The following is a 26,352-nucleotide window of genomic DNA, read 5'->3' on the forward strand; positions in this document are numbered from 1 at the left end:
ATTTCCCTAAAACACTGAATTCTCCCTTGAGGTCACTTCCTGTTCCACGGGTCGTTTCCGGAGGGTGGCAGTCATTCAGGTTGTTGACATCGTATTGTTTACCACGTCCACGCTATGACAGTTGTCAACATAGAGTTTTAAGATATGGCCAACAAGAAAAAAGCGTGAGTTCAACGTCTAAGTGGTTATGTTTTCAGTTTTGAAAGATTTAAGTTTGATAGATATGCGTTAATTATCAGTCTATCTTCAGGCCAATGACTCAGATCCACATAGCTTTGACACCGAGTGAAACAACGTGTAAATGACAAACCAAGCTTTATGTCGTTGAGGCTGACAGTCGTGTCAGTAGTTTTCAACTTTCAGGGGACCCCTGAAGTTCCGGGGCATAATAGGCCGCCAGCAATCCTTTCATACCAGTGACAAGAAGCAGTATGTTTGTCGTAACAGGCGACTAACGGGATCGGGCGGTCAGTCTCGCTGATCTGGTTGACACAAGTCATCGGTTTACAGTTGCGCAGATCTAATTGCTTATCTCAGCTGTTGATCACAGGATTGTCTGGTCCAGATTCAGTTATTTACAGAACGCCGCCATATAGCTGGAATATTTCTGACTGCAGCCTAAAACGAGGGAGATTATATACAAATGTTGTAGATTATCCCTGCTAAAGCTGAACTCACTCATTCATTAGTGGTAAGACAAGACAGATACGTGCCAGTTATTGTTGTTGAGCTAGTACTGATTATCTGTCAAGGGCTGAGATACCGGTCAGTATGTACACAAGTACTCCCTAATTATAATTAGTCATTGAGCTAGTGGTGCTAGAAGTATCATATGTTAATGGCAGTGTCAGTATGTAATGAGTGAGTGAGACTTGTTTTACATTGCTTTTAGCAAAATCACAGCAATATGATACCAGAAATGGGCGTTACACATTGTAGCCATGTGGGGAATCAAACATAGGCCGTCGGCGTGACTAGCAAACACTTTACCCCACCACCCCCTGTCAATATCTAATACACTATAATTATTTGTTAAGCTGGTTTTGTGAGGACTGATTGTGATAATATGCCATAGTTACACTGATACATCGAGTAGGATCTATGTTTCATCACAATCAAGCACTGCACACCGCATAGCTTATCAGTATGTATCACAAGGGACCATATACCAAATATGGTCTCTGGTATCACTTCTTCATTAAACTAGAAATAATGTCTGCTTGGGCTGTCCCTGCCTTAACACAATTACAACTGTGGAAACCACACAGAAACGTAACACTGGTCATCTGTCATTGTGTAAACTAGTACACTATAATTAATCGTCGAGCTAGTCGTGCTAGAACTGATCATTTAGCCATTCAGAAACCACGGAAGAATACATCAATGTGTTTCATGTTGTTTGATGGAAAGTTTCATGAAACTGGAAATTTCATCACTGTAAGTGGCTTACCTTATTCAGTTGACAAGTAGGTTGTCAAAATCATTTTGAAACTGTCAGGTGGATTTGACTTAAGGGCCCCCTTTCACAAAACTCTCGTAAGTCTGAGGTCTCATAACTTTTCTTGTAAGCGTTCCTACTTCCTATGTTACAGTATAGCCGGTACAAATGCTATGAAGAAAGTTATGAGATCTTAGGCTTAAGAGAGCTTAGTAAAACGGGGCCCTGATTACTAGCTCTCCTTTAGTACATTTGCTTCCTTATGCTGTGTAGACTATGTTCACAGCAAGTGACCTTGATATTTCAGTGACCTCAAGGTCATCATCATGGGCGACTTTGCAGTTGGAAAAACTTCACTCATTTGTCGATACATTGAAGGGAAATTCAAAACCCAGGAACCGGTTCGTATCTTTGATTGATAATTATTATGAATCATGAAGTGTGTGTGTGTGTGCATGTGCGTGTTTGTGAGAGAGAGAGAGAGAGAGAGAGAGAGAGAGAGAGAGAGAGAGAGAGAGAGAGAGAGAGAGAGAGAGAGAGAGAGAGAGAGAGAGAGGAGAGAGAGAGAGAGAGAGAGAGAGAGAGAGAGAGAGAGAGAGAGAGAGAGAGAGAGAGACTCTCAACCATACTATTTACTTTTCTGACAAACACTTTCTGTAATTCACCAGCATAAATGAACTTGAAGTATGTCTAGATATCCCAAAGGTTCTGAATCGCCTACCTCCCTAAGACTCTCAGATTAAGCATTTTTTCAATCCAGATTATGTTAAACCAGATTATGTTAGACCAGTTAGGGGTGAGACCAGTGTCTGGCCTGTACTGTACTACATGAAGTGAAAATGTTTAGTGTACATAATGTGTAGTCTGTAGTGTGTAATATGTAAGTGTGTAAATTAAATGTGTGTAGTTTGTAGTGAGTAATGTGTGTAGTTTGTAGTGAGTAATGTGTGTAGTTTGTAGTGTGTAATATGTAGTTTGTAGTGTGCAATGTGTGATGTTTAGCGTTTAATGTGTAGTTGAAGTTTGACTGGTTTTATCAGTTGATCTACATGAAGGGGGTGCTACATGAGATTGCAGATGTGTGTGCTCGAATCAAACGTATGAAGAGTATGCCACTGAAACACCCAGCAAGTTAAGGGAGGGATAATATAGCGGTGGGCATGTAATCCCTCCATCATGTAGATTAGCTCTTAGAACCACGGTCAAACTTCAACTTACAGGTAGGCCTCATTTAGCCTTTTGCTTCTGTCAGCTAATCACATGACAGTCAGGCTTACATCAGTACCACAAGTATGAAATTATCAAATAAAACACATGTACATTTCTTTAAATCTACATTTGAAAATACCATGTGCAAACAATATCCATACAATCAAACACTTCATGACACAAGTTGAAATTCCACTTGCTGTCTTCGTCCATTTCACAAAATCACTGACACAAGACGTTTACTAGTCATTCTTCACTACTTATTGCAGAATCGCTTTAGCAAAACAATTACCTCTTGCAACGATTGTCATAGAAACTGGGCGATGTATGGTCAGATGAAGTATTGTTGTGATTGGCACTGAGGCCTGTCATGCTGCTGATGCAGCTGCAGTGCTAGTTCTGTGTGCAGCAAACATGTTGGTGTCAATACCTGTTGGCGTCAGGCCAGTCAAGATGGTCTCGTGGCGGCATTAATGATGACACAGGCTAGGTTGGGAGAGCTGTTTATTTGTTGAATGAACTGATACTGATGACAAATTGACCTGCAACAATGAATGGAATAATTAGAGTACTATTCTCACAAGTTGACATATAAAAGCAACACTTTACATATTCATAAGTGATACAGATATAAGCTAAGCACATCATTTTCATTGCAGTTACAGTTACACATGCAATACGAATATGGCATTATCATGTGCATGATATTATACTCAATTGATTGGAATGTGGTTTATGCCATAAAGAATATGTATGAGTATATGTATACAATATACTGTACAGATACATATAAACATATATACTCTGTGATTCCCAGGGGGTGTTGTCCTGGCATGTGACTAATAAAAACTCTTGTATCAGCCTGTACATGATACAAAACATACTATGAGTACTTTTTACACATCTAAATATTTCATCTAAACTATTATCAATTCTGCAAAAAACAATACAAATTACTACCAAATCAACAAAACCACACCTACGATCAAATATGTTATTTCTTATACACATACACTCAACTCTCTCTCTCTCTTTCTCTCTCTCTCTCTCTCTCTCACACACACACACAGAGTATATGTGACATGTTGAGACATAAGATTACATAGATATATTTACATGAAGTGCTTTATTCATTAGAATGGCATGAAAAAGCATAATAATGACTAGTCCTTTTGTTACAGTTAAGAATTTGCCATGACAAACGATGTAAGAAACCCCATGTGAACCAGCAAAACAGAACAAAGAGAAGTCTAAAACATTCAAATATTATTATTATCAAAGAGAGCAAGTCACAAGTCAATTGCACAATACCGATTTCAAATACAATGCCAATGAGACAAAATCTAAGGCAGTGGGTCACAAAACATAATATAACAAACTCACCAAAGTCTGAGTATGAGAGAGAAACAGTTATGCAGAATCAGGGATACTCTACAACAGGGATAGGTCACTCACTTGCTTTCTTTACCATTTGTACTAATTAACGTGTGCCTCGTCATGCTCCAACGCAAACAGTGACTTGGCTCGTTCCCAGTGCAACTTCAGTTGTGTTTAACCAGGGAGACTATACTGACTATATACTTTGTAGATTATCCCTGGTTTAACAGAACTTCAGCCAGTTTATTGTATCAGTCAGAATTTTACTATGAATGAATGAATGAATTATAGTAAGAATTAAGAGCAAGAATTATGTGGATGAATGAACGAAATAAAGTAAAAGAATACAAGAAAGAAGTACATATGTGAATGAATGAAAGAATAAATGATACACCGCCGCCTTCCCTCCCAAAACACGTTAAAGAACGCAAACATATCGCGAGAACATGTGTAAACATCACTTGTCCTTTTAAAAAATCTACTTTGAAACATTTTTGTTCACATTAATAATTAATTCAGATATCTTATTGCATGTGGGGAATGGAATGGACATTAACAAAATGTTAACTGACACTGTCACACTGCCCTCAGAAATAAAGTGTAAAACTGTCACAAAGCGTTCTAAAACACCTTTCCAGTTTTGTCAAATAATAAGATCAACAAGAAAGAAAGAAGTTATGGAACTATAACCCTCAAGCATCAATGGCGAATCAGATCAGATCGGCAATATGTCATATTTTTCACACACCTCAAATACACCCTAACAATTTGTTTTAGATTATGGAACTATCACTATTACCTGCAAACACATTTCACCTGATAGTATACTCCCCTCATAAGAATTAAAGGTGTATGTGAAAGATGTATTTCAAGTAATAACCAGAAACACTCAAACAACAGCGTATAGTATTTCAATGGCGGGTCAGAGCAGATCGGCGATAAGTCACATTTTTCACACACCTCAAATACAACCTAACATTCTTTTTTAGATTATGAAACTATCACTATTACTTGCAAACACATTTCACCTGATATTATATTCCCATCATATGAATTAAAGGTGTATGTGAAAGATGTTTTTGAGGAAGTAACTATGAATACTAAAACAAGGGCGTATAGCATTTCAGTTCTGAAATGTCATGTTTTTCACACACCTCAATTACACTCTAACAATTTTTAAGTCATAAAATTGTCACTATTACTTGCGAATACCTTTCAACTAAAGGTATGTTCTCCTTCTAAAAATTAAACGAATGTGTGAAAGAAGTTTTTATCGGTGAATCGAGAATAGAAGCTATAACTTTCCGACCTGAAACTTTACTACAAATCTACTGTTCTAATACGGACACTAATGCCAGTTATTTGACTTACACTGAAGTGAGAAATAGTTAACCTGTGTTATACATGTTGAATTTCAGTTGTTATAACACTCAGTGAACTTAATCCGCTGTTGAAAATAAAACGGGCTCAATCTTAAAAACTACGCTGCCACCATATTGGCTACACTGGTTACGTAACGACCCGAGACATACGTTCAGCGGCTTTTCGAGGAGTTTCTTCTCCCCCTCTATATAGGCTCCCTGGCAGAATGTAACACAGCGAGAGGTCTTGCAGCGGTAGATCAGGCATTGACAGATGCAGAAAGATATTACTCCAATTAAACTCTGTGTCCCCCTCAACATGGCAACTAGCCTTTATATATGTATTCAGTCCTTTCCCGAAAGTTCGAGCTCATGCGACTATCACTAACACTGTAGAAATCTAGCAGTCTTCTGGAAGTAACAAATAGGAAACCAAGGGCAGATAATTTCCGGACAGCCTGCTGCCAAAATCTTAAGAATGCTGACCATCTATTATACTGAATGTGACCCATCATAATTATTATTAAAAACACTAAACGTTGTGAGCCACTAATAATTATTACTTAATTAATAACAAATATACAGAAAATACACACTTGTAACACTCTGCACCTCGAGGAAAAGAAAGTGTCATAGAAACTTTCTGTTACAATCATAGCAATAACATAATAACATGACATAATATGAGTAATATGAGAAACTTCTTGCAGAATTACTATGACAAAATGTTGATACATACATGCATCATCATCAAGTCATCATACATATATGCCCTGGAAAGTGCATCAGCACAAACATTGCCTTTGCCTTTAATGTGTTTGATGACAAGATTGAACCCTTGCAAGGTCAAACTCCACCTCATGAGTCTTTGGTTCTTGTTCTTCATTTTGTGAAGAAAAGTCAAGGGATTGTGATCAGGAAAAACTTCAATTGGCAAAGTGGTGGTACCAAGGTACACTTCAAAATGCTGTAAAGCTAACAAAAGACCTATATATGTCCTCATCAGAACACCATCCTTGTAGTAATAACAAACTGGAACCTTGCTAACCTCCTCAGAAGAAACAATCTTACTAGCCAACTTCTGCACTTCTACATCCTCACCCTGTGCACTAATAAGCTGCTCTCTGGAAAGAATGTGATCACCTGACAAACTATCTGACTTATCAAGAAGTCCTGAAGAGCTACTACTGTCTGAAGATAAGTCTCTATCTCACACAAAGAATGATCCATGAATGTACCTGACAAATCATGAATAGTATCATTCTGCAAAGAAGTCACCTAATCTAGTGTCCATAGCTTGCTGCAGGTTTTTGACATCAGATTGCAAGTGGATTCACTTTCGACTGCTTGGCTACTAGGGCCTGGTGTAGCGTTATTGCTAACTGACAGCACCTTTCCAAGACTGGAGTTTTTACCATTACAGTCAGGTCTGTTTTTGATCTTAGATTTCCTGTGTTGACTTGAGTAATCACTGTCCGCCAATGGCCTTGTTGTTAAACAAGCCCCCACCATATTGTGCCTCAGCACTCTGGCAACACGTGGTTTACATATTTTACAAACTCATGTTTTACCATTACAGATAATATTGTCTGTTTTACCACTAATTATGGTGATTTTATGGGAAGCAGGGTTGTTTAATTATACAACCACAAGCAGCTAAACAGTTAACATAATCTCGCGGGGAAAACTTATTTTCCACAGCGGAGATTTATGCGTCCAGTGTCTATGAGAGCAGAGATTTACATTGATTCGAGCATGAGCAGTTGCCATTTTAGTAAGCCTGACTGTCACATGAGTAGCTGATAACATGTGTAGTGTGAAATGTGCAATGTGTAGTGTGTATTGTGTAGTTTGTAGTGTGTAATGTTTAGCTTGTAGTGTGTAGCCTGTAGTGTGTAATGTGTGGTGTGTATTGTGTTGTTTGTAGTGTGTGATGTGTAAGATGTAATGTGTAGTATGTAATGTGTAGGATGTAGTGTGTAATGTGTAGTTAGTAGTGTGTAATATGTAGCATGTAGTGTGTAATGTGTAGTCTATTGTGTGTAATGTGTACATGTAATGTGTAATGTGTAGTTTCTAGTGTGTTTTGTGTACTCTGTTGTGTGTAATGTGTAGTTTGTTGTGTGTTGTGTGTAGTTTGTGGAGTGTAAAGTGTATTTTGTATTGTGCAATGTGTAATGTTTAGTGTGTTATGTATAGTTTGTACTGTGATGTGTAGCTAGTGTGTAATGTGTGGTTTGTAGTGTGTAGTGTGTAGCATATAGTATGTAATGTGTAGTTTGTAGTGTAATGTGTAACATATAGTGTGTAATGTGTAGCATGTAGTGTGTAATGTGTCGTTTGTAGTGTAATGTGTAACATGTAGTGTGTAATGTGTCATTTGTACTGGGTATGTATTTTGTTATTTATTCTTTGTGATATATTGCTTGTATTGTGTAGTACATTTTGTACATATTTGTAGTGTGTTGGTTGTAGTATGCGATGTTTCGTATGTTTGTAGTGTGTAATGTATTGTCTTTGTTTGTTGTATGTAATGTAGTGTTGTTTGTATTGTGTAATGTGCAGTGTGTTGTTTGTAGTAATGTGTAGTGTGTTATTTTTAGTGAAATTTGTAGTGTGTCATTTGAAATGTGTAGTGTGTCAAATGTTTATTGCTAATAAGGGTAACAGGAAGTAGTATAGGGAATGATAGTTCTGGACCACTTTCAAGAAATGTCTCTACAACGCCTTATTTACTAAATAAGACGTTGGTGGGCCCCTTAGCTATTGCTACTATTACCCCTACTACAGAAAAAGTTGGCGGTAATTACTGTGCCTTGGTAGGAGGTAATACTGTGCCGTACGGTACGATCAGTAATTCTTCTCTTACAAACCCCCTACCCGGCCCATCCCTCAAGTAGTACAAGTTAGGTTCGTCGGCTTTTATATCCACTTTATCTATGTTGTAAGTTTTGACTGACCATATAGGATCGGTGGCCCGCTTACGGCTATCACCCTCGTGTTCCCCCGGCTGGTATAGATACCTCACTAGGGCCCTATCTGGTATCTGTTTCTCCTTCCCACGCAATGGAGCGGCCGACTCTGCAACTATTGATTTTAGTTTGATAGCGTCTGCCGGTTTCTTACCGGTGAGACGGGTGACTTCATGGTTGATTGCCGACACCACCTTGGGTAACCTCGTGACCCATTCAGTCGATCGTTTTCCAGGGGTGGTCATCTCCCTAGCATACTGATAGCCGAACAAGTGCTCAGCCAAAGTTCTATTAAATCTCTCAACTATGGCTTGGCTGCGATGGGCTCCGGCCGTGCCACGCCTGACCTTTGTATCGTGTTTGGCTAGCAGTTGTGACACGGCACCCATGAACTCCCGTCCGGGGTCAACTTGCAGCTCTGTTGGCCACGTCAGTGGGCTGCGTTTGTATATACGTTCAAATCCTCTGGCTACCTGGGCCGAATCTTTCGTGGTCAAGGGTTCGGCTTCCTTGTAACGACTGGCTACATCCACTACGGTTAAGGCATACTTGTACCTCTTATCGTGGGGTAGGAACAGTAGGTCTGCCTGGTGAATGCTATTAGGTATGTTAATACCTAACCTCCTTCTAGGCACGTAGCGTGGTGCCGGTAAATAGATCTGCCACAGGGCTTGTTTTTCAAGCCACGCTTTGGCTTCCTTCGGGGGTACTCGCGCTAGTTTAGCTAGCTTATCTACTGCGTTAGCTCCTTTCCAGTACCCACGCGGGCTGTAGTAAATAGCCTCAAATTTTTTCATGTCCATACGCGTATGTGTTTATCCCATCAATAGCTATCCAACGTTTCGTGTCCATAGGCGATAGGGACGTCTTGTTTATAGTCAGTCCGTATATCTTATGCCCATCACTTCTAAGTGTGTTCATTTTATGTCTAAAGGTACGGGTCTTGAACAGGGCTTCCTTGAATCTGGCGTGTTTGATGTGTTGTTTCACCACATACTTCTTAACCCCCTTAGCCTTCCGGATCTCACTATTGTCGGCTTTCAGTATGGAGTACATCTTAGGTCTCAAACCTATGTACTCGGCTATGGGCGTGCCAGCACACTCGTCCTTCATCTTACCTAGGACCTTTTTATTTACCGTACTGTGTAGGGTATGGGTCTTAGGGTAGTCGCTGGTGTCGTATAAATCGAGGTGTTTTTTCATGTCCTCGTACACGTCCTCGGTTCGAATCTCCATCAGCAGGGAATCCGTGTCAGTGTACAGTACTTCACACCTGTCGCCGTACTGTTTCTTGAGCTCGTTGTAGTAAAAGTCGTACATCAGGTGTTTGGATAAATCGAGGATGCTCATCCCCACGTAAACAGGCCGGTTGAATTTTATGTGGCTTTTCTTCATGTGTATGGCAACCAGGTTGTCTGTAAATATTTTATTACGGTTGAATGCCGGACTGGCTATCAATTTCCTGAGCTTGTCTTCCTCACTAGATCTAACCAGCTTCACGGTCACGCGTTTCCTCAGGTTCTCCATAGTCTTACCAAACACCGAGTTGTTCATGAGCTTGTAGAGATTTTTCTCAAAATCACTGGTGGCTTTTTTTCGTAGGTCTGTGTTCATTCTGATGTAGGGCTCCATCCATGGGCTCTGGTCGAACATGAGCACCCTGTGCATTTTGGTCAGCCTCATACCCAACGACAGGTACAGCTGTAGGTTGCGATAGTGAACAATGTACTTGGTCTTATTCATTAAGTTAGGCACGAGTTTTTCAACGTCTGTCACACGCCCACCTGACAAGTTATGTTGGTACTCAGACATCCAGTCTGGGTTAACCTTCATACGTTCGGGGGCCAGGGGGTAGCTGTTGTGCGATGTGTGTAATTCCTTGGGATACTCTAAGTCAACTTCGAGGATATACCCTTTGTTCGAATCTGGTGCAACCTCCATAACATCAACGTGTGGTACCCATTCGAATCCCCCTGTAGGTAGATACTGACTCATGGCCCAGCCGTATAGGTTGTTTGCGTCGAGGTAGAGAATGTGATTGGTTGGTTTGTTAGGATCGTAACCTTTCACGTATTGATTATTTGCTTTCGCGTATCGTTTGGATGCCATGGAAATCCCACCTCGCAAGCCTTTCTCAATGAATAGGTGCATGTCGTAATCTGTGAGCAATTCCAAATTAACTCCGGTCTTTTTAAGCAAGGCGTCCCACGACAGACCTGGGCTGGTGTAATACCATGTGGGGTCGAGTTTATACTGCTTGAAACATGTCTGCCTAAACGTCTCAAACACGTCGCCCAGGTTCTTACAACCCAGTTTATTCCATACGTTAGTCGCGTGAGAGTAATCATCTCGTGAGATGGACGCCTCATTCAGCTTGCTATAAAAGCAGTCAATAGGGGGTAGTCTGGTCTCGGTGAACTTGGCCCAACTATCCATGTACTCATAGGGGTACACACCCTTCCTCATAAGCAGGGGTCTAGTCTCGGCGTCTGTATATCGATCGGTGATAGGGAAGGTATTGTTGGCCTTGACCAGACTGTCGAGTGATGATAGGAGGAACTGAAACGAGTCAATGAACCTAAGTCCGTTTAAACTGAAGGAGATGTATCTCTCCATGTTGTTGGGGATGCACGTTATATTACCATCGATTTTCGCGATGGCCTGCATGATCAAGTGTGAGTCGTACCCTCTCAAGTTGTGAAAGACAACGGGGATGTTTATTGTCCTAGGGTTGATTTTAAGCTTGAGGTTGCACGCGCTGTGAGAGGCGCCTCTATACTTACCAGTTATGTGGCAGTGATCTCTCACCGAATCACCGTTAAGTGGTGAGTCGCACACGTGACAGTTAGTGCTACTAGCGTGAGCTAGCCTGTCGACTCGGGTCATACGCATGGGAGCGATTCTATACAATGCATTCCTAATAATTTTTTCTTCCTCCTGCAAACACTTTAGAAACCTTTCAGCCGCGTCAGGGCCCCTATACACTACCGGAGCTTTCGTTTCCCCGTCACAACGGACGACAATGTATCCAAACGAACAGGCTTTATGCTCTTGTGTCTTGTGGGTGAAGGCACCACCACTAGGGGGTGTGGGGGATTCCCCCACAACTAAGGCTTCGAAGTCGGCGTATATGATATAAGGTACAGACATTTGGTTCTTGTGGTTACTGAATTGTAGGATATTTTCACCTTCCTTAGGCATGTCGACTCGTATGGCCGTCTGCCCCACACCTTGACAATCATCCCGGTGGGATTCTAATAAATCAGCTCGGGTGAAGCCATGTAGGCATCGTTCACAGAAGTGGGTCTTTTCTCTGTGTGCCGATTGGTCATACAACAGCCTGCTAAAGTGTTTTATCCACGTGTAGTGATACTTTTCACCTCGCTGGATCATGAATATATTGATAACTTGGCGATCCTTCACCGGGCTGACCCTGTGTATTATTGTTGTGTTACCTTCGTGCCCAAAGACATTTATAGCTAGATTATTCTGTTTTTCTACTTTAGTGATCTGGGATATTGGGGTGGGTTCATCTATACCATCCCAGTTGAGCCCATCATCCTGAGGATAATTAGAAGGTCTGTTTGGATTAGTGTCAGCTGGAAATAAGGCTGACCTGATAGCTAACCTCAGGCAATCGTTTCCTCTATTCTTAACGTTTACTATGGCATGTTTGTTCCTATAGTAGGGAGGCAAGGCTAGGTATGACCCGCCTCTGAACGGCACGTAGTTAGCTATGTCTAGATAGACATTATCGATTTTATCTACAGCCCACCCGGACCCCAAGTGTGTGTAGCGTTCTAGGTATTCTCGTATCTGCTGAAAACTGGTATCGATTGATGCGTCAATGGTCTCTGCATGTGTGACGACCTCTTGTTTACCTCGGAAGTAAGGCTGAACATACTCAGTGGTCCCTGTGGAGACCTGCTTATCGAGCGACATTTTCACTGTGATCTGAAACTTGATACTTCCTAGGTTATTTAGTTCCTGGTTGACCTTATCAGCTATCAGAGGCTTGATATCTGTAATGTCTATGTTTCTATCAACGCGCATGCGCCAACCTCTCAAATAATTGCCTACGGCGTGCTCAGTGCGCACGAACTGTAGGTCAATAGCTCTATTCTGTCGTAATAATTCTACAAGCTGTGGTTTTCTCATACGGGAATACCCGCCTAAACCCAAATCGTGTGCCTCGGCTTTCAGTTGTTTTACAGTGGGAGGTTTTGCTACGGGGGCATGTGATAACAATGCGGTTAACCCGGCTCTCCCCAGGTTTGAATAACCCGTGTGTCCAAGCTGTTTTGCTTGAGCTTTTAATTGTTTTACCGTAGGAGGGGCTTCTAAACCTAGTAATCTCAACAATGCTGACTTCCGCATTCGAGAATACCCGATGACACCTCTCTGTTTTGCGACCCGCTTGAGCTCGCTTACAGTAGACATCGTGTTTACACCTAAGAGAACCAATGTCTAATTGGTTCACAGTAACCTTATTAAAAAATATATTTCAATCCTGTATACTTGTAAAATATTTTATTTGACATGTCTATCACTTCTAAGAGAGCCACTAGGTGAGACCAATTCTCTGAAGTCTTCTATCAGCGAGGTATCATGTGATAACAATCCGACTAACCAGTCTCTCCCCATGTTTGAATAACCCGTGTATCCAAGTTGTTTCGCTTGAGTTTTTAATTGTTTTACCGTAGGAGGGGCTTCTAAACCTAGTAATCTCAACAATGCTGACTTCCGCATTCGAGAATACCCGATCACACCTCTCTGTTTTGCGACCCGCTTTAGCTCGCGCACAGTATACATAGTGTTTACACCTAAGAGAACCAATGTCTAATTGCTTCACAGTAAAGGGAGATAACCCTTTCACGCACTGGAGTCTATCTTGAGCAGTCGCCTACGTTCTTTTATGTAGCCCTTTTTATTCTCGTAGATGAGTTGATGTCTGACTACGTTCACTCCGTGAGCTTTACATAGACAGTAGTGTCCTTTAACCCCGATACCACACACAGAACACGTGTAGTTAGGACTTCCCATATGGAAACAACAGAACCCCTGATTCCTGCATTTCCTACCACAGGCCTCGGTCTTCCCCATAAGTATGTATTCGCATCGGTATGGAGCGGGTCTCATGTTTACTTATATAGGTATTTTAGTTTAATTGCTTCGCAACCAACGCAGTAGCTGCTATACCCAACACTATGAAGACCAGTTCACGATTCATTTGCCCCTTGGATGGTGTGTAGTACTGAGCGAGTGTGGGTTTATTGAGCGGTTCCAATTGTTTACCAGTTAGTAGGTAGTATTCTTTCATTGCTTCATCGACATCGTTGAATGTTTGAACGGCATGGTTTTCACGCTTGAGTTGTTCGTTAATGAAATCGATCCTCTGGAGGCGTTTTTTAGCGTACTCGGCCTGTGCCTTTTGTAAGTTCTCAATAGCGAGATCGTGTCGCTTCCTTTCTTCCTGTATTTCAGCCCCATCTCGTAGTTTCGAGAAGAGGAAATTACTCCCGGAAAATGCCAGGGCATTCACTGACGCCCCACCGACCATCATAGCTATCGTGGCCATCCCTATATTTATTTCATTATATTATCAGGTATTATTCCTTGTTTTACTAGGATGTCTTTTGTGGCCATCGCCATACCAAGGTTCATTATGAGCATACCCATATCCTGCAGGTTGAAATCTAGCTTGATAGTTGGTTGTTTAAGCACCATTTTAGTCAACCGAGCGTACCCTACGGCTAGACTGGCGACCACTGTGGCGTGGTATGCGTCGTTGACGAACGTTTTCCCCTCAGACATTATGTATATGATATAAAATATTAAAATTATAACATGATATGCGGGTCAATAGTGGGGGATACCCCCACACCCCCACTGTTGGGGGTGGGTGGTGGCTCACTGTGGGAGGGTACCCCCACGTATAACCATGTTATAACCACGGCAGCAGTTACGCCTACAGCCAACAACAGTCGGGTTGGGTTGGTCACTTTATGTTGGTTACACCACCGTTTTTTACCGGCAGCTACTCTCTTAGGATTCTTCTGCCTGGTTACTGTTGAAGGGGTCTCCACCGTCACTGTTGGGGGTGGGGTCTCCACCGTCACCTCGGGACTCACTGTGTCCACTGGGGTTTCCTGTGCAGCATCCATCTATACTATTATTATTATTCTTTCTCTCAAATTGACAATGCTTTGCTGTGATAATCGCCGCCGTCACTGGAGCCAACAACATGCCATATTTGTGGTACAGCCCGCAGCTGATAGAGCTCACGGCGTGTTCGATAAAAGGGTCTTTCTCGAGGTCCTCCCACAGGTAAAGTCGGCGCTCTGGTGGAATGGGAAGGAAATGTGACACAATACCGGTGTATATCTGGGTCATAGCCGATCCTATTGTCTTTGTCATTTCTGCTCCGAGCCGGGACTCGTATCTAGCGTACAGCTTATCGATTTCTTCGACTGACATTTTGTGAATTTTATCCGGAGTGTAGTCTCCAAAGTAATGTTTGGCTTTGCCGCCAACAGCCAACGCCACCAGTTTCTCTCGCTTATCATCAGTGGGGCCTGCCGGCGGCGTGGGGGAGACCCCCAACTGTTCGAGCAATTCCTCACACTCCATCTTATAATATAACAAGTAAGATTTAGTTTTAACTATATAATACCCGATGCAGACAAAACACAGAGAAATGAAGGTTAAGTTGCACACGACAAACACTTCAAATATCATAGCTATGCTTAGCATTTGCTTAGCTTTAGCTTAGCTTTGCTTAGCTTTGCTTAGCATACTATATATGCTACTGGTTGGTCGGTCTTTAGCACGAGCTTAGCGTGTTTAGTTTCAGCGAGCTGTTTCTTCACACGTTCCCGTTCTAATTTGCTCATCACATCGTTCTCTCTCAAACACTCCTCGAACGAATCCCTGTCCTTGCAGTGAAATAAGGCCACCCATCGCGTCTGCTCCCTGAGGTCTTTCAACACCGAGTTGAACTTCTGCGTTAGCACCCAGACGCTGTGATTTGCATGCCGGCCGGAGAAGGCCAGGTACGATAGCATGTCTCTCTTTTTTGTTATCTCGCGATTAGCGCTGCAGTCGTCCAGTATGAACAGCGTCGGTTCCCCTTTAAATTTCTCGTGAAGAGCTTTCAACCAGTCCTGCAGACGTGTTCCAGGGTCGATTTTGTGTACGTCCGGGTCTGTCATCACCCAAGGTCGCGCGTACGTTTTATTCATGCTCAGAGTAGGGCACATGATAACGATGTTATCGAACACATCCTTGTAGTAACCCTCCAACATATCCAACACGAAAACGGTCTTCCCACAGCCAGTCTGCCCGCATATGATAGCGCAGTGTGGGTCAGTGGGGAGGTGGGGCAGTTTATTGTTGGGGGGGTACCCCCCACTAGTAGATGGCTTGCACGAATCTCCCATTGTCTATAATAAGTTGCGCGTCCATAATAACGTACAGATATAATTTCAACTTACCAGCGGTTTGAGCCTTCTTAGTAATCTGGATGGTTATCCCTTCGCTGCCGTTATCTATACGGCGCCCGCTACCGTGCAGTTTATCATCATCCGTGGATCGCATGTCCAACCATAGGGCGTACTTGGTGGTCAGGTATTCACCGATCTGCACGGAGCTTAGGTCCAGGTCCAGGTCCTTCCTCGGGGAAGGCCTAGCTAAACTGGCTGGTAAAGCCGCCGAAGCCCTTCCCGGCATCCTGGGTAGTATCGTCTCGTGGTTGTTGAGCGCTCTGTCTAAAACTGCCATGTGGCTCAGTCAAAACCTGTGGGCAGCCATCGTCGCCGTGGCGGGTCTGGTGTATGTAGCGGCTAAGAAATCTTTAACCAAATAAGTCCCAAAGCTACCCCACCAACCACCAGGGCCGTTTTACTATCAATATGCTGCTGATAGGGGGGTACCCCCACATGTATATGGGGGTGTGTGGGTGGTACATGAACTTTAGGCTCCGGGGGCGACGCAACTATACCCGTTTCACGTGGTGGGGTGTGTGGGATATAGGTGGTGTTAATATCGGGGTTGATACCCAACTTTTGATCCTTCGTGGCTATGATTATTTCGTTGTTATAACCCACCACTTTTTTTACTCTCAGTTGCATATCATTCGGAGCCATGTACAGCCCCACGGCGAACACGTAATTGACTTTAGATCTGGCGTATTCTAACACGTTTTGGTAGCGTTCGATAGCCCGCGGGAGATCAACTGGAGAATTAATAGCATCCTCAACGTTGGAAACGAACTGTGTCTGAGCGTCGTAAGCAGTTCCCTTACCGATGATGTTGGAACGCGTCATCGACTGCGCACCCAACAGCGCCCACACGTACGTTCGAATCGAGTCGTTCAACCTGACTACCCCGGCACGAGTGAATCCTTTCGACGTGTCCAGCATGAACATTTTCCACCCGTCTGCGGTTGACTGCTCCACTTTCTGGATTTTGAAAGCAACACCACCTTTAAAGTCCATACGATCATCCCTCCATTCATTACTTGACAAAGCATAGCCCTGCTTAAGTATACCTCGTCTCACTAAATCATCACTAGCATCTTTCACTGGTTGTGGCCCATATTTAGCAGGTTTATGAACAAGATCCTGTAGTATATGGAAAAAACTATCCGAACTAAACATTTTTCGTTTCATAAAGTGTGATAGTATATATTGGTTAAATGCTTTTGCCGCGAACCCATCACTGTAAGGAATACCCAACCCGTGGTTGGGCCCCGGCAAACGCCAATCCGTCTTCGGGTTTATTTCGAATTCGTTGCAAATACGTTCGTAGGCCCGTCTATCGTACGGGTTGTTTGTTGCGTCCCACGCTTTGTCCTGTGGGAGGGGGGCGCTGATCTCTTTAAGGATACGTCTGACCTGGTAGTACACGTGGAACTTGAACACAGACTGACTCAGCGGTCCACGCCGAGTGTCGGTCAATGTCACACCACACCCCGTTGTAGCGCACCACACAGTTGAATTGATTCTGCCAGAACTGCATAGGGTTGTTGAACCAAGCGTGGACTGCCTTGACGTTAGTCACCGAAAGCTTATACTTATCAGGCATATCTATAAACTTGGCATTGAAATACAACCCAGGAGCAACCACGATCTTCATGGTGGAGAAATCTACGTCCAGTTTAGGGTAAAACACACCAGGGGAATACATTTTAAAACTATTATATAATAAATATATATGTAATATGTACATAACACTTCCAGGAATAACGAGCGGTGAGGCCGTTCAGCTGACGCACGCGATCGATAACACGTCAGGTCAACTCGAAGTCGCACTCTGCGATATCACCTACCTACCGCAATGGACTAACATTAATATCAGCAACAATAAGCTGTTCGTCAGTGGAACTCGCAGTCAGATAACTGACGGCTACTACAGCGTGTGCTCTCTAAACGACGAGGTCTTCAAACCCCTGGGAGCCGAACTCAAGATGAACGACTCAAACGGTACAGTGGTGTTAATCAACAACGGAAGAAACCCCTTGAGGCTCGGCCGACCATTAGCGAGGATACTCGGTATGTCTCCTGACGAGATAAAACCAACAACAACCGTCACAGGCACGAAGTTACCCGACCTAGTACCGTACCGAGAGCTGTACATTCATCTCGATCAGGTGAGCACAACGTACAACATTCAAGGAGGTCACCCTTCCACTATACTGAGAGCAGTGCCGGTGAAAACTGAGAAATACAACGACGGTAGAACTGAGTCGTTTTCACCACGGCAGTATAAGAGATTAACCCAGGGCAACATACCTGAGCTGACAATATCGGTGTTAGATATAAATCATAATCCTGTAAATATAGGATACCTCAGCTTAACGCTTCATGTAAAATGACCAGCGCACAAGGGCCCGGAGTGAAAAAATGCGTCAATATCGGGATCTCCGACCTCGGAGACACGCGCGGTTTCGACGCTCCCGGAGTAGATGGTACATCGTACGCCTTGCAACTGAAAAACAATATTTACAAACGCGTTGAAATCCCCTCCGGTGGAGCCCTAAGTGATATGATAGATACCACAAGAGCAACAGTAAACACTAAGTACTCCCTTGTCAACACCGGTGATAATAACTGGATAATATACCCATCGTTCGGGGGTAAACTGTTCGACTTAGACGATGTTGAGAGCACTACCGTCGCCCGAAACAAGCCATATATGCTCGTCTTCACCGAAGATGACAAGTGGGTGTTGTTACCTGATAACGACGACTGGTTTCTCAATATTAGACTCGTCTCTCCCTACATGTTCACGGATAACAAAGACAACCACCTAAACAAAATCGTGAACAATGGAACCATACTCGTGGCTTACGTCCCAACTCAGAGACGTAGCATAGTCGTAAGCCCACTCGACACTATGGCAGCCCACATGCTATCGAGTAAACCGAACATACAAAACGTGAAATTGCAGTTGGTGTCTGAATTCGAAGGCGTGGTCAGTATACTAGAGAGTCTACCGGCAAACTCAACACTGATCATCAAAGTCTGCCTAGGGGAACCATCGGGGAATGATGTCGAGATCGTGAAGGGGATCAAACTCGGGTGGGTGAAACGACACCAGTATCAAGTTTGTAACGTTTACGTGCGGGTGGATGTCGGCTCCAACACCAGTCTGCAGGGGGTCAACGTGACCGTGGAAAACAAGATATCACTAACCAATATCTTCCTGCCTGCCAACATACACTTCATGGGTATGAAGTTCACCCCTGAATTATTATCAGAAAACCAGTTGGAAATTATATCGTAATAGTATAATAATGACCAGTCATCGTCCCAACACTACACTTAACGACCTAGGAGATACGGAGGGCTTCGATCAGCCTGGTGAGGAAGGTGAATTATACATCCTACAATTCAAAGACAACGTGTACAGACGGGTGTTGTTATTAGATTTTAAAGAGCCTAAATGGCTGATCAACTTAACACTCTCCTCACCTTATATCACATTAACTGAATCGGGGCGTATCTCTAAGATTAGGAACAACGGTATCTGGCCCGGGGATTTCATTCCGGAGAGGGGATTAATAAGAACTAGCAAAAATGGGTTATCGGCTCCATTCGAAAATAAATTAACATTTAGTAATCCTGAAATAATATTCCCCCCTTTCACACTCATCATAGAAGTCTTCTTTGAGTATTCAGACAATGGAGACCCCCCAATAATACACCAAATTTTACCCGGGGTGTTAATACACTGGTTTAGCGTACACAAAGGCAAATATTGTCGTATTGTTATACAACAGGATACCACGGGTACTAGAAACCACTTAATAAGCCTCCTTGGGGTTTATTTTACACCAGAAAATTCTATTAGCCTCTCACCTATTACCCTGACTAATAGTCTAGAAATTATAGACTTTAAATTCATTGATAGATTTTTAACTGAAACCCAATTAAAATATCTTTCAAAATATATATTATAGGATGGGTCTGTACCCAGTCGTAGAGGAAGTAGCGAAGACATTGGAAACCGTAGATGGGTTCCGCTTGAGGCAGTTATGTGATGTGAAACATCAACTAGAACAAGACCGTGACACGCGGAAAGCACTATGTAAAAAATATAATAGAGCTTTCAATATCGTGGACGGGGCTGACACTACCCTTATGGCAACCAGCATGGGACTAGGGGCGGCAGGCGTTGGGTTGTTAGCTACCATCGTGGCTGCACCTATAGTGCTAGGTATTGAAATAACGGCAGGGGTGGCAGGGTTGGCAGGGTTGGCGCTTAAGTTAGTATCACGTAGACTTAATCGTAAGGCATTGAAACACGACGAGATCAGGGTTCTGGCCGAAGCAAAGCTGAACACAGTGAGTGAGCGAATTTCCACGGCACTCTCTGACAGTAAGATCTCAGAAGAGGAGTTTCGTTCAATCCTATCTGAACTCAAAAAATATAATGGAATGAAACAAGATATTCGGTCCAAGTCTCGTAAGTCTGCTATCAGCGAGGACGAGAAAAAAAAGTACATAGAACAGGGGATACAAAAAGCCCAGCAAGCCTTTATTACGAATACAAAAGTGATCGTAGGCGGTTCACATTAAACTGTTTCATCGATATAAACGTGACATAGGCCGCCAACTTTTTATAGTGTGAGTTATCTATACCAGCCGGGGGAACACGAGGGTGATAGCCGTAAGCGGGCCACCGATCCTATATGGTCAGTCAAAACTTACAACATAGATAAAGTGGATATAAAAGCCGACGAACCTAACTTGTACTACTTGAGGGATGGGCCGGGTAGGGGTTTTGTAAGAGAAGAATTATTGATCGTACCGTACGGCACAGTATTACCTCCTACCAAGGCACAGTAATTACCGCCAACTTTTTCTGTAGTAGGGGTAATAGTAGCAATAGCTAAGGGGCCCACCAACGTCTTATTTAGTAAATAAGGCGTTGTAGAGACATTTCTTGAAAGTGGTCCAGAACTATCATTCCCTATACTACTCAGGATCATATATATTATTCAGGTACACTTATTTATTTTAGTACATGACTTTCGATGGATTAATGTTCCAAGATAACAATGTTTGCTACTTCTGTAGAGGATACAGTTTGCCCACCTTTCCGTCTCCAGCTCACCACAGTTCACAATCTTGAATGAATCTGATGTTGAACATTCTGTTGACAGACAATTGGAGCTGCCTTCTTCCTGAAACAGTGGGGCCCATACAACGTGGCAGTGTGGGTACGTAACAGCTCACGTACTATTGGGATCATAATCACAGTTGTGCATTTTTTAGAGTAAATATGTTATACTTACTCTTACTAACTGCTTCAACTTTCCTCAAAATTTATTTGAAACATGCTGTGTTATATTCCCCCAAACAATTAAAATATCTCAGCCTACCTCCAGTTACACATGCACACCATAACCCACATCACCAAACCAGTGCTTAATACTCTCTCCATTTTACCGGAGAAAGAGACTCATAGGCCAGTAGAAAAATTCCATAATTTAATTAGACCGAGACATTTTTGATAACAGACAAATATTTGTAATAAATGTATTTTCAAAATATGAACCTAAACAACATCAACCTCTGGCAAAGTTGTTAAATCTGAGTTTGATTTCCAGTTATTTCCTGAGTGAGAGTATGCCAATATTTAAGCATTAGCATCATAAACATAGTATGATATGAGAACACAAATACTATTCTATTTATTACCAAAGCCATCAAATTGAGGAATATGAACCCAAATCTACTTTCAAGCATAGGCTGACTAGCTGTTGTTGCCGCATGTAGAATGTACTGACATAGCATTGTTCATGATGTCAAGTCACCGTGACAAAGTGATATTTTGCCCTGTTACATCGCATGAAAAATTTGTACCCCAATATTGTCACGCTTGTAGGTTCAGTTGTTGGTTAGGGGTCAGTAACATGAGACCCGTGAAGGTCCCGGGGTAGAATAGGCCTTCAGCAACCCATGCTTGCCATAAAAGGTGACTCAGCTTGTCGTAAGAGGCGACTAACGGGATCGGGTGGTCAGACTAGCTGACTTGGTTGACACATGTCATCGGTTCCCCATTGCGCAGATCGATGCTCATGTTGTTGATCACTGGATTGTCTGGTCCAGACCCGATTATTTACAGACCGTCGCCATATAGCTGGAATATTGCTAAGTGCGACGTAAAACTAAACTCACTCACTCACTCACTCAGTAACATGATATCTACGAGTCTACATTATGGTGCTTGATGTATTGAAGATCGTGTAAGGCATGAACAGTCACTGTGGACACTTCATGTACAGGAGGTCGTGTTAAACAAGTACAGTTACTGGAGACAATTTACGGGAGGTCGTGCTAGGCAAGTACAGTCACGGGAGACACTTGATGTATGGGAGGTTGTGCTAGGCAAGTACAGTCACTGGAGACACTTGATTTATAGGAGGTCGTGTTAGGCAAGAACAGTCACTGGAGACACTCGATGTTTAGGAGGTTGTGCTAGGCAAGTACAGTCACTGGAGACACCTGATTTACAGGAGGTCATGCTAGGCAAATACAGTCACTGGAGATACTTGATCTATGGGAGGTTGTGTTAGGCAAGTACAGTCACTGAAGACACTCGATGTTCAGGAGGTCGTGTTAGGCAAGTACAGTCACTGGAGACACCTGATTTACAGGAGGTCATGTTAGGCATGTACAGTCACTGCAGACACTTGATGTATGGGAGGTCGTGTTAGGCAAGTAGAGTCACTGGAGACACTTGATGTATAGGAGGTCATGTTAGGCAAGTACAGTCACTGGAGACACTTGATTTATAGGAGGTTGTGTTATGCAAGTACAGTCACTGGAGACACCTGATTTACAGGAGGTCATGTTAGGCAAGTACAGTCATGGGAGACACGTGATTTACAGGAGGTCATGTTATGCAAGTACAGTCATGGGAGACACCTGATTTACAGGAGGTCGTGTTAGGCAAGTACAGTCACTGGAGACACCTGATTTACAGGAGGTCATGTTAGGCATGTACAGTCATGGGAGACACCTGATTTACAGGAGGTCATGTTAGGCAAGTACAGTCACTGCAGACACTTGATGTATGGGAGGTCGTGTTAGGCAAGTACAGTCACTGGAGACACTTGATTTATAGGAGGTTGTGTTATGCAAGTACAGTCACTGGAGACACCTGATTTACAGGAGGTCATGTTAGGCATGTACAGTCACTGCAGACACTTGATGTATGGGAGGTCGTGCTAGGCAAGTACAGTCACTGGAGACACTTGATTTATAGGAGGTTGTGTTATGCAAGTACAGTCACTGGAGACACCTGATTTACAGGAGGTCATGTTAGGCAAGTACAGTCATGGGAGACACCTGATTTACAGGAGGTCATGTTATGCAAGTACAGTCACTGGAGACACCTGATTTACAGGAGGTCATGTTATGCAAGTACAGTCATGGGAGACACCTGATTTACAGGAGGTCATGTTAGGCAAGTACAGTCACTGCAGACACTTGATGTATAGGAGGTTGTGTTAGGCAAGTACAGTCACTGAAGACACTTGATGTATGGGAGGTCGTGTTAGGCAAGTAGAGTCACTGGAGACACTTGATGTATAGGAGGTCATGTTAGGCATGTACAGTCACTGAAGACACTTGATGTATAGGAGGTCGTGTTAGGCAAGTAGAGTCACTGGAGACACTTGATGTATAGGAGGTCATGTTAGGCATGTACAGTCACTGAAGACACTTGATGTATGGGAGGTAGTGTTAGGCAAGTAGAGTCACTGGAGACACTTGATGTATAGGAGGTCATGTTAGGCATGTACAGTCACTTGATGTATGGGAGGTCGTGTTAGGCAAGTAGAGTCACTGGAGACACTTGATGTATAGGAGGTCATGTTAGGCATGTACAGTCACTGAAGACACTTGATGTATGGGAGGTCGTGTTAGGCAAGTAGAGTCACTGGAGACACTTGATGTATAGGAGGTCATGTTAGGCATGTACAGTCACTGAAGACACTTGATGTATGGGAGGTCGTGTTAGGCAAGTACAGTCACTGGAGACACTTGATGTATAGGAGGTCATGTTAGGCATGTACAGTCACTGAAGACACTTGATGTATGGGAGGTCGTGTTAGGCAAGTAGAGTCACTGGAGACACTTGATGTATAGGAGGTCATGTTAGGCATGTACAGTCACTGAAGACACTTGATGTATGGGAGGTAGTGTTAGGCAAGTAGAGTCACTGGAGACACTTGATGTATAGGAGGTCATGTTAGGCATGTACAGTCACTGAAGACACTTGATGTATGGGAGGTCGTGTTAGGCAAGTAGAGTCACTGGAGACACTTGATGTATAGGAGGTCATGTTAGGCATGTACAGTCACTGAAGACACTTGATGTATGGGAGGTCGTGTTAGGCAAGTAGAGTCACTGGAGACACTTGATGTATAGGAGGTCATGTTAGGCATGTACAGTTACTGGAGACTCTTGATGTATGGGAGATTCTATCAGTGCTTTTTTTGTTGTTGCAGGACACAGCAGGTGATGAGCGCTACACAGGCCTCTCCAACTTCTACTGCCGTAATGCTGGGGTTGCCATCCTGGCATATGATATATCCAGTGACAAGTCATTTGAGTCTCTCTGGTAAAACTTGTCAACCTTGAACCCTTGATGTGACATGATAACTGACTTAAACTTAAGTATAACATGATAACTTACTTGAACTTCAAGTGTTACATGATAACTTTCTTCAGTGTCTTGTGTTACACAGCAGCCTGCTTGAACAATTCCATTACCATTTCGTCTTTCAGGGCCAGATTCAACCCCTTACTTTCTGCTGCACAGGAGGATTGCCTGAAAGTTGTAGTTGGAACCAAGCTAGATCAAGTCACACCAACATCTCGTGCTGTTACTGTTGAGGAAGGTCTCAAGTTAGCACAGGAACTCAATGAACACCTGGATGTCTCCAAACTGCCAAAGTGGCCATACTTCGAGACCTCCAGCTTGACTGGCCATAATGTGAAGGACTTGTTTGAGTGTATCTTTCAATATAGGCTACCAATCAGTGACACAGAGCGAGCCAGACAGGTCAATGACACAGTGGATCTGTATGAGACTGGCAGCTCTGCCACAAAGAAGGGTGGTTGTTGTTGATGGTATTGGCTGATTGTATGCACTTACATGTAGTCATGCATAGTGTGTATGTCTGACATCATTCAGCCATATTGTATGTATGATGTCACTCAGCCAGATTGTATGTATGATGTCACTCAGCCAGATTGTATGTATGATGTCACTCAGCCAGATTGTATGTATGATGTCACTCAGCCATATTGTATGTGTGTCATCACCCAGCCATATTGTATATGTGATGTCACTCAGCGACATTGCGTGTGTGATGTCACTCAGCGATATTGCATGTGTGATGTCACTCAGCGATATTGCATGTGTGATGTCACTCAGCCATGTTTTATGTGTGATGTCACTCAGCCATGTTTTATGTGTGATGTCACTCAGCCATGTTGTATGTGTGATGTCACTCAGCCATGTTGTATATGTGATGTCACTCAGCCATGTTTTATGTGTGATGTCACTCAGCCATATTGTATGTGTGATGTCACTCAGCCATATTGTATGTGTGATGTCACTCAGCCATGTTGTATGTGTGATGTCACTCAGCCATGTTTTATGTGTGATGTCACTCAGCCATATTGTATGTGTGACGTGAGAATGTGGTTCCTTGACTTCAGAGCTAATAACTTACTGGCTTTGCTGGCTAAAAAGATTGATAATCAGAATTCTTGTTTTTTTAATCAGGGGTTAAAACATCCCATTGGCAGAACATGTCAGTTTTCATTTCAGACAGTCAAATGTTGGTATCTTACTTGTCCTTAGGCTACTACATAATTTCCACTTACGGTTTCAAACTGCAAATATACTTTGATTTCATTTCTCCTCGAAACATAGCTGGTAAATTTCACAATGATAATAAAGTAGGGTTGTCTTTCTTGGGTTTTGATAAGTAGTCCACTACACATTAGCATCTTAGTCATGATGATGTAATTAGGAAATAATAAATCAACATGGTATATGTCATAAAAATCAGAGCAAGTGGAAAAAGTTATTTCTTGAAGTGGCTTTCAAAACAAATTTTGAGTGCCTGATTTAATGCTGATTATTGATATGAAACTTGTGTCATTGATAATACTGGTATAAACTGTTGCAGTTGAGTCAAGTTTTAATTGACATATTTAGTTCATAGGTTGCTTCCTGGCTTTTGCAAATAATCCATGGGTTTAGTGTCTAATCACTTACATCTCTATTTGCCTATGTCTCTATTCGCCTACATCTCTCTTCTCCTACGTTGCCAAACGACTACATCTCTATTTGCGTACGTCTCCAATCGCCTATGTTGCCAATTGCGAACAAAATCAAAGCTGACTAATTAGGATGAAAAACTGTACCCCTACTCTTGTAATGAAACCACCTGACCAGGGCTGTAGTG

At 42.8% G+C, this 26,352-nt stretch overlaps 1 protein-coding gene across 1 annotated transcript; it reads left to right on the forward strand.

Moving 5' to 3' along the window:
* Nucleotides 1–34: 34 nt before the first annotated feature.
* LOC137278705 (ras-related protein Rab-20-like) lies at nt 35–26,077 on the forward strand. Its single transcript, XM_067811219.1, has 5 exons — nt 35–164; nt 1,746–1,839; nt 21,025–21,081; nt 24,379–24,491; nt 24,659–26,077. Exons 1-5 carry the CDS (start codon nt 145–147, stop codon nt 24,999–25,001), a joined length of 627 nt encoding a protein of 208 aa, XP_067667320.1. The 5' UTR covers nt 35–144; the 3' UTR covers nt 25,002–26,077.
* The last annotated feature ends 275 nt before the right edge of the window (nt 26,078–26,352 follow it).

The sequence above is a fragment of the Haliotis asinina genome, chromosome 3, assembly GCF_037392515.1.
Source record: "Haliotis asinina isolate JCU_RB_2024 chromosome 3, JCU_Hal_asi_v2, whole genome shotgun sequence".
NCBI classification, from domain to species: domain Eukaryota; kingdom Metazoa; phylum Mollusca; class Gastropoda; order Lepetellida; family Haliotidae; genus Haliotis; species Haliotis asinina.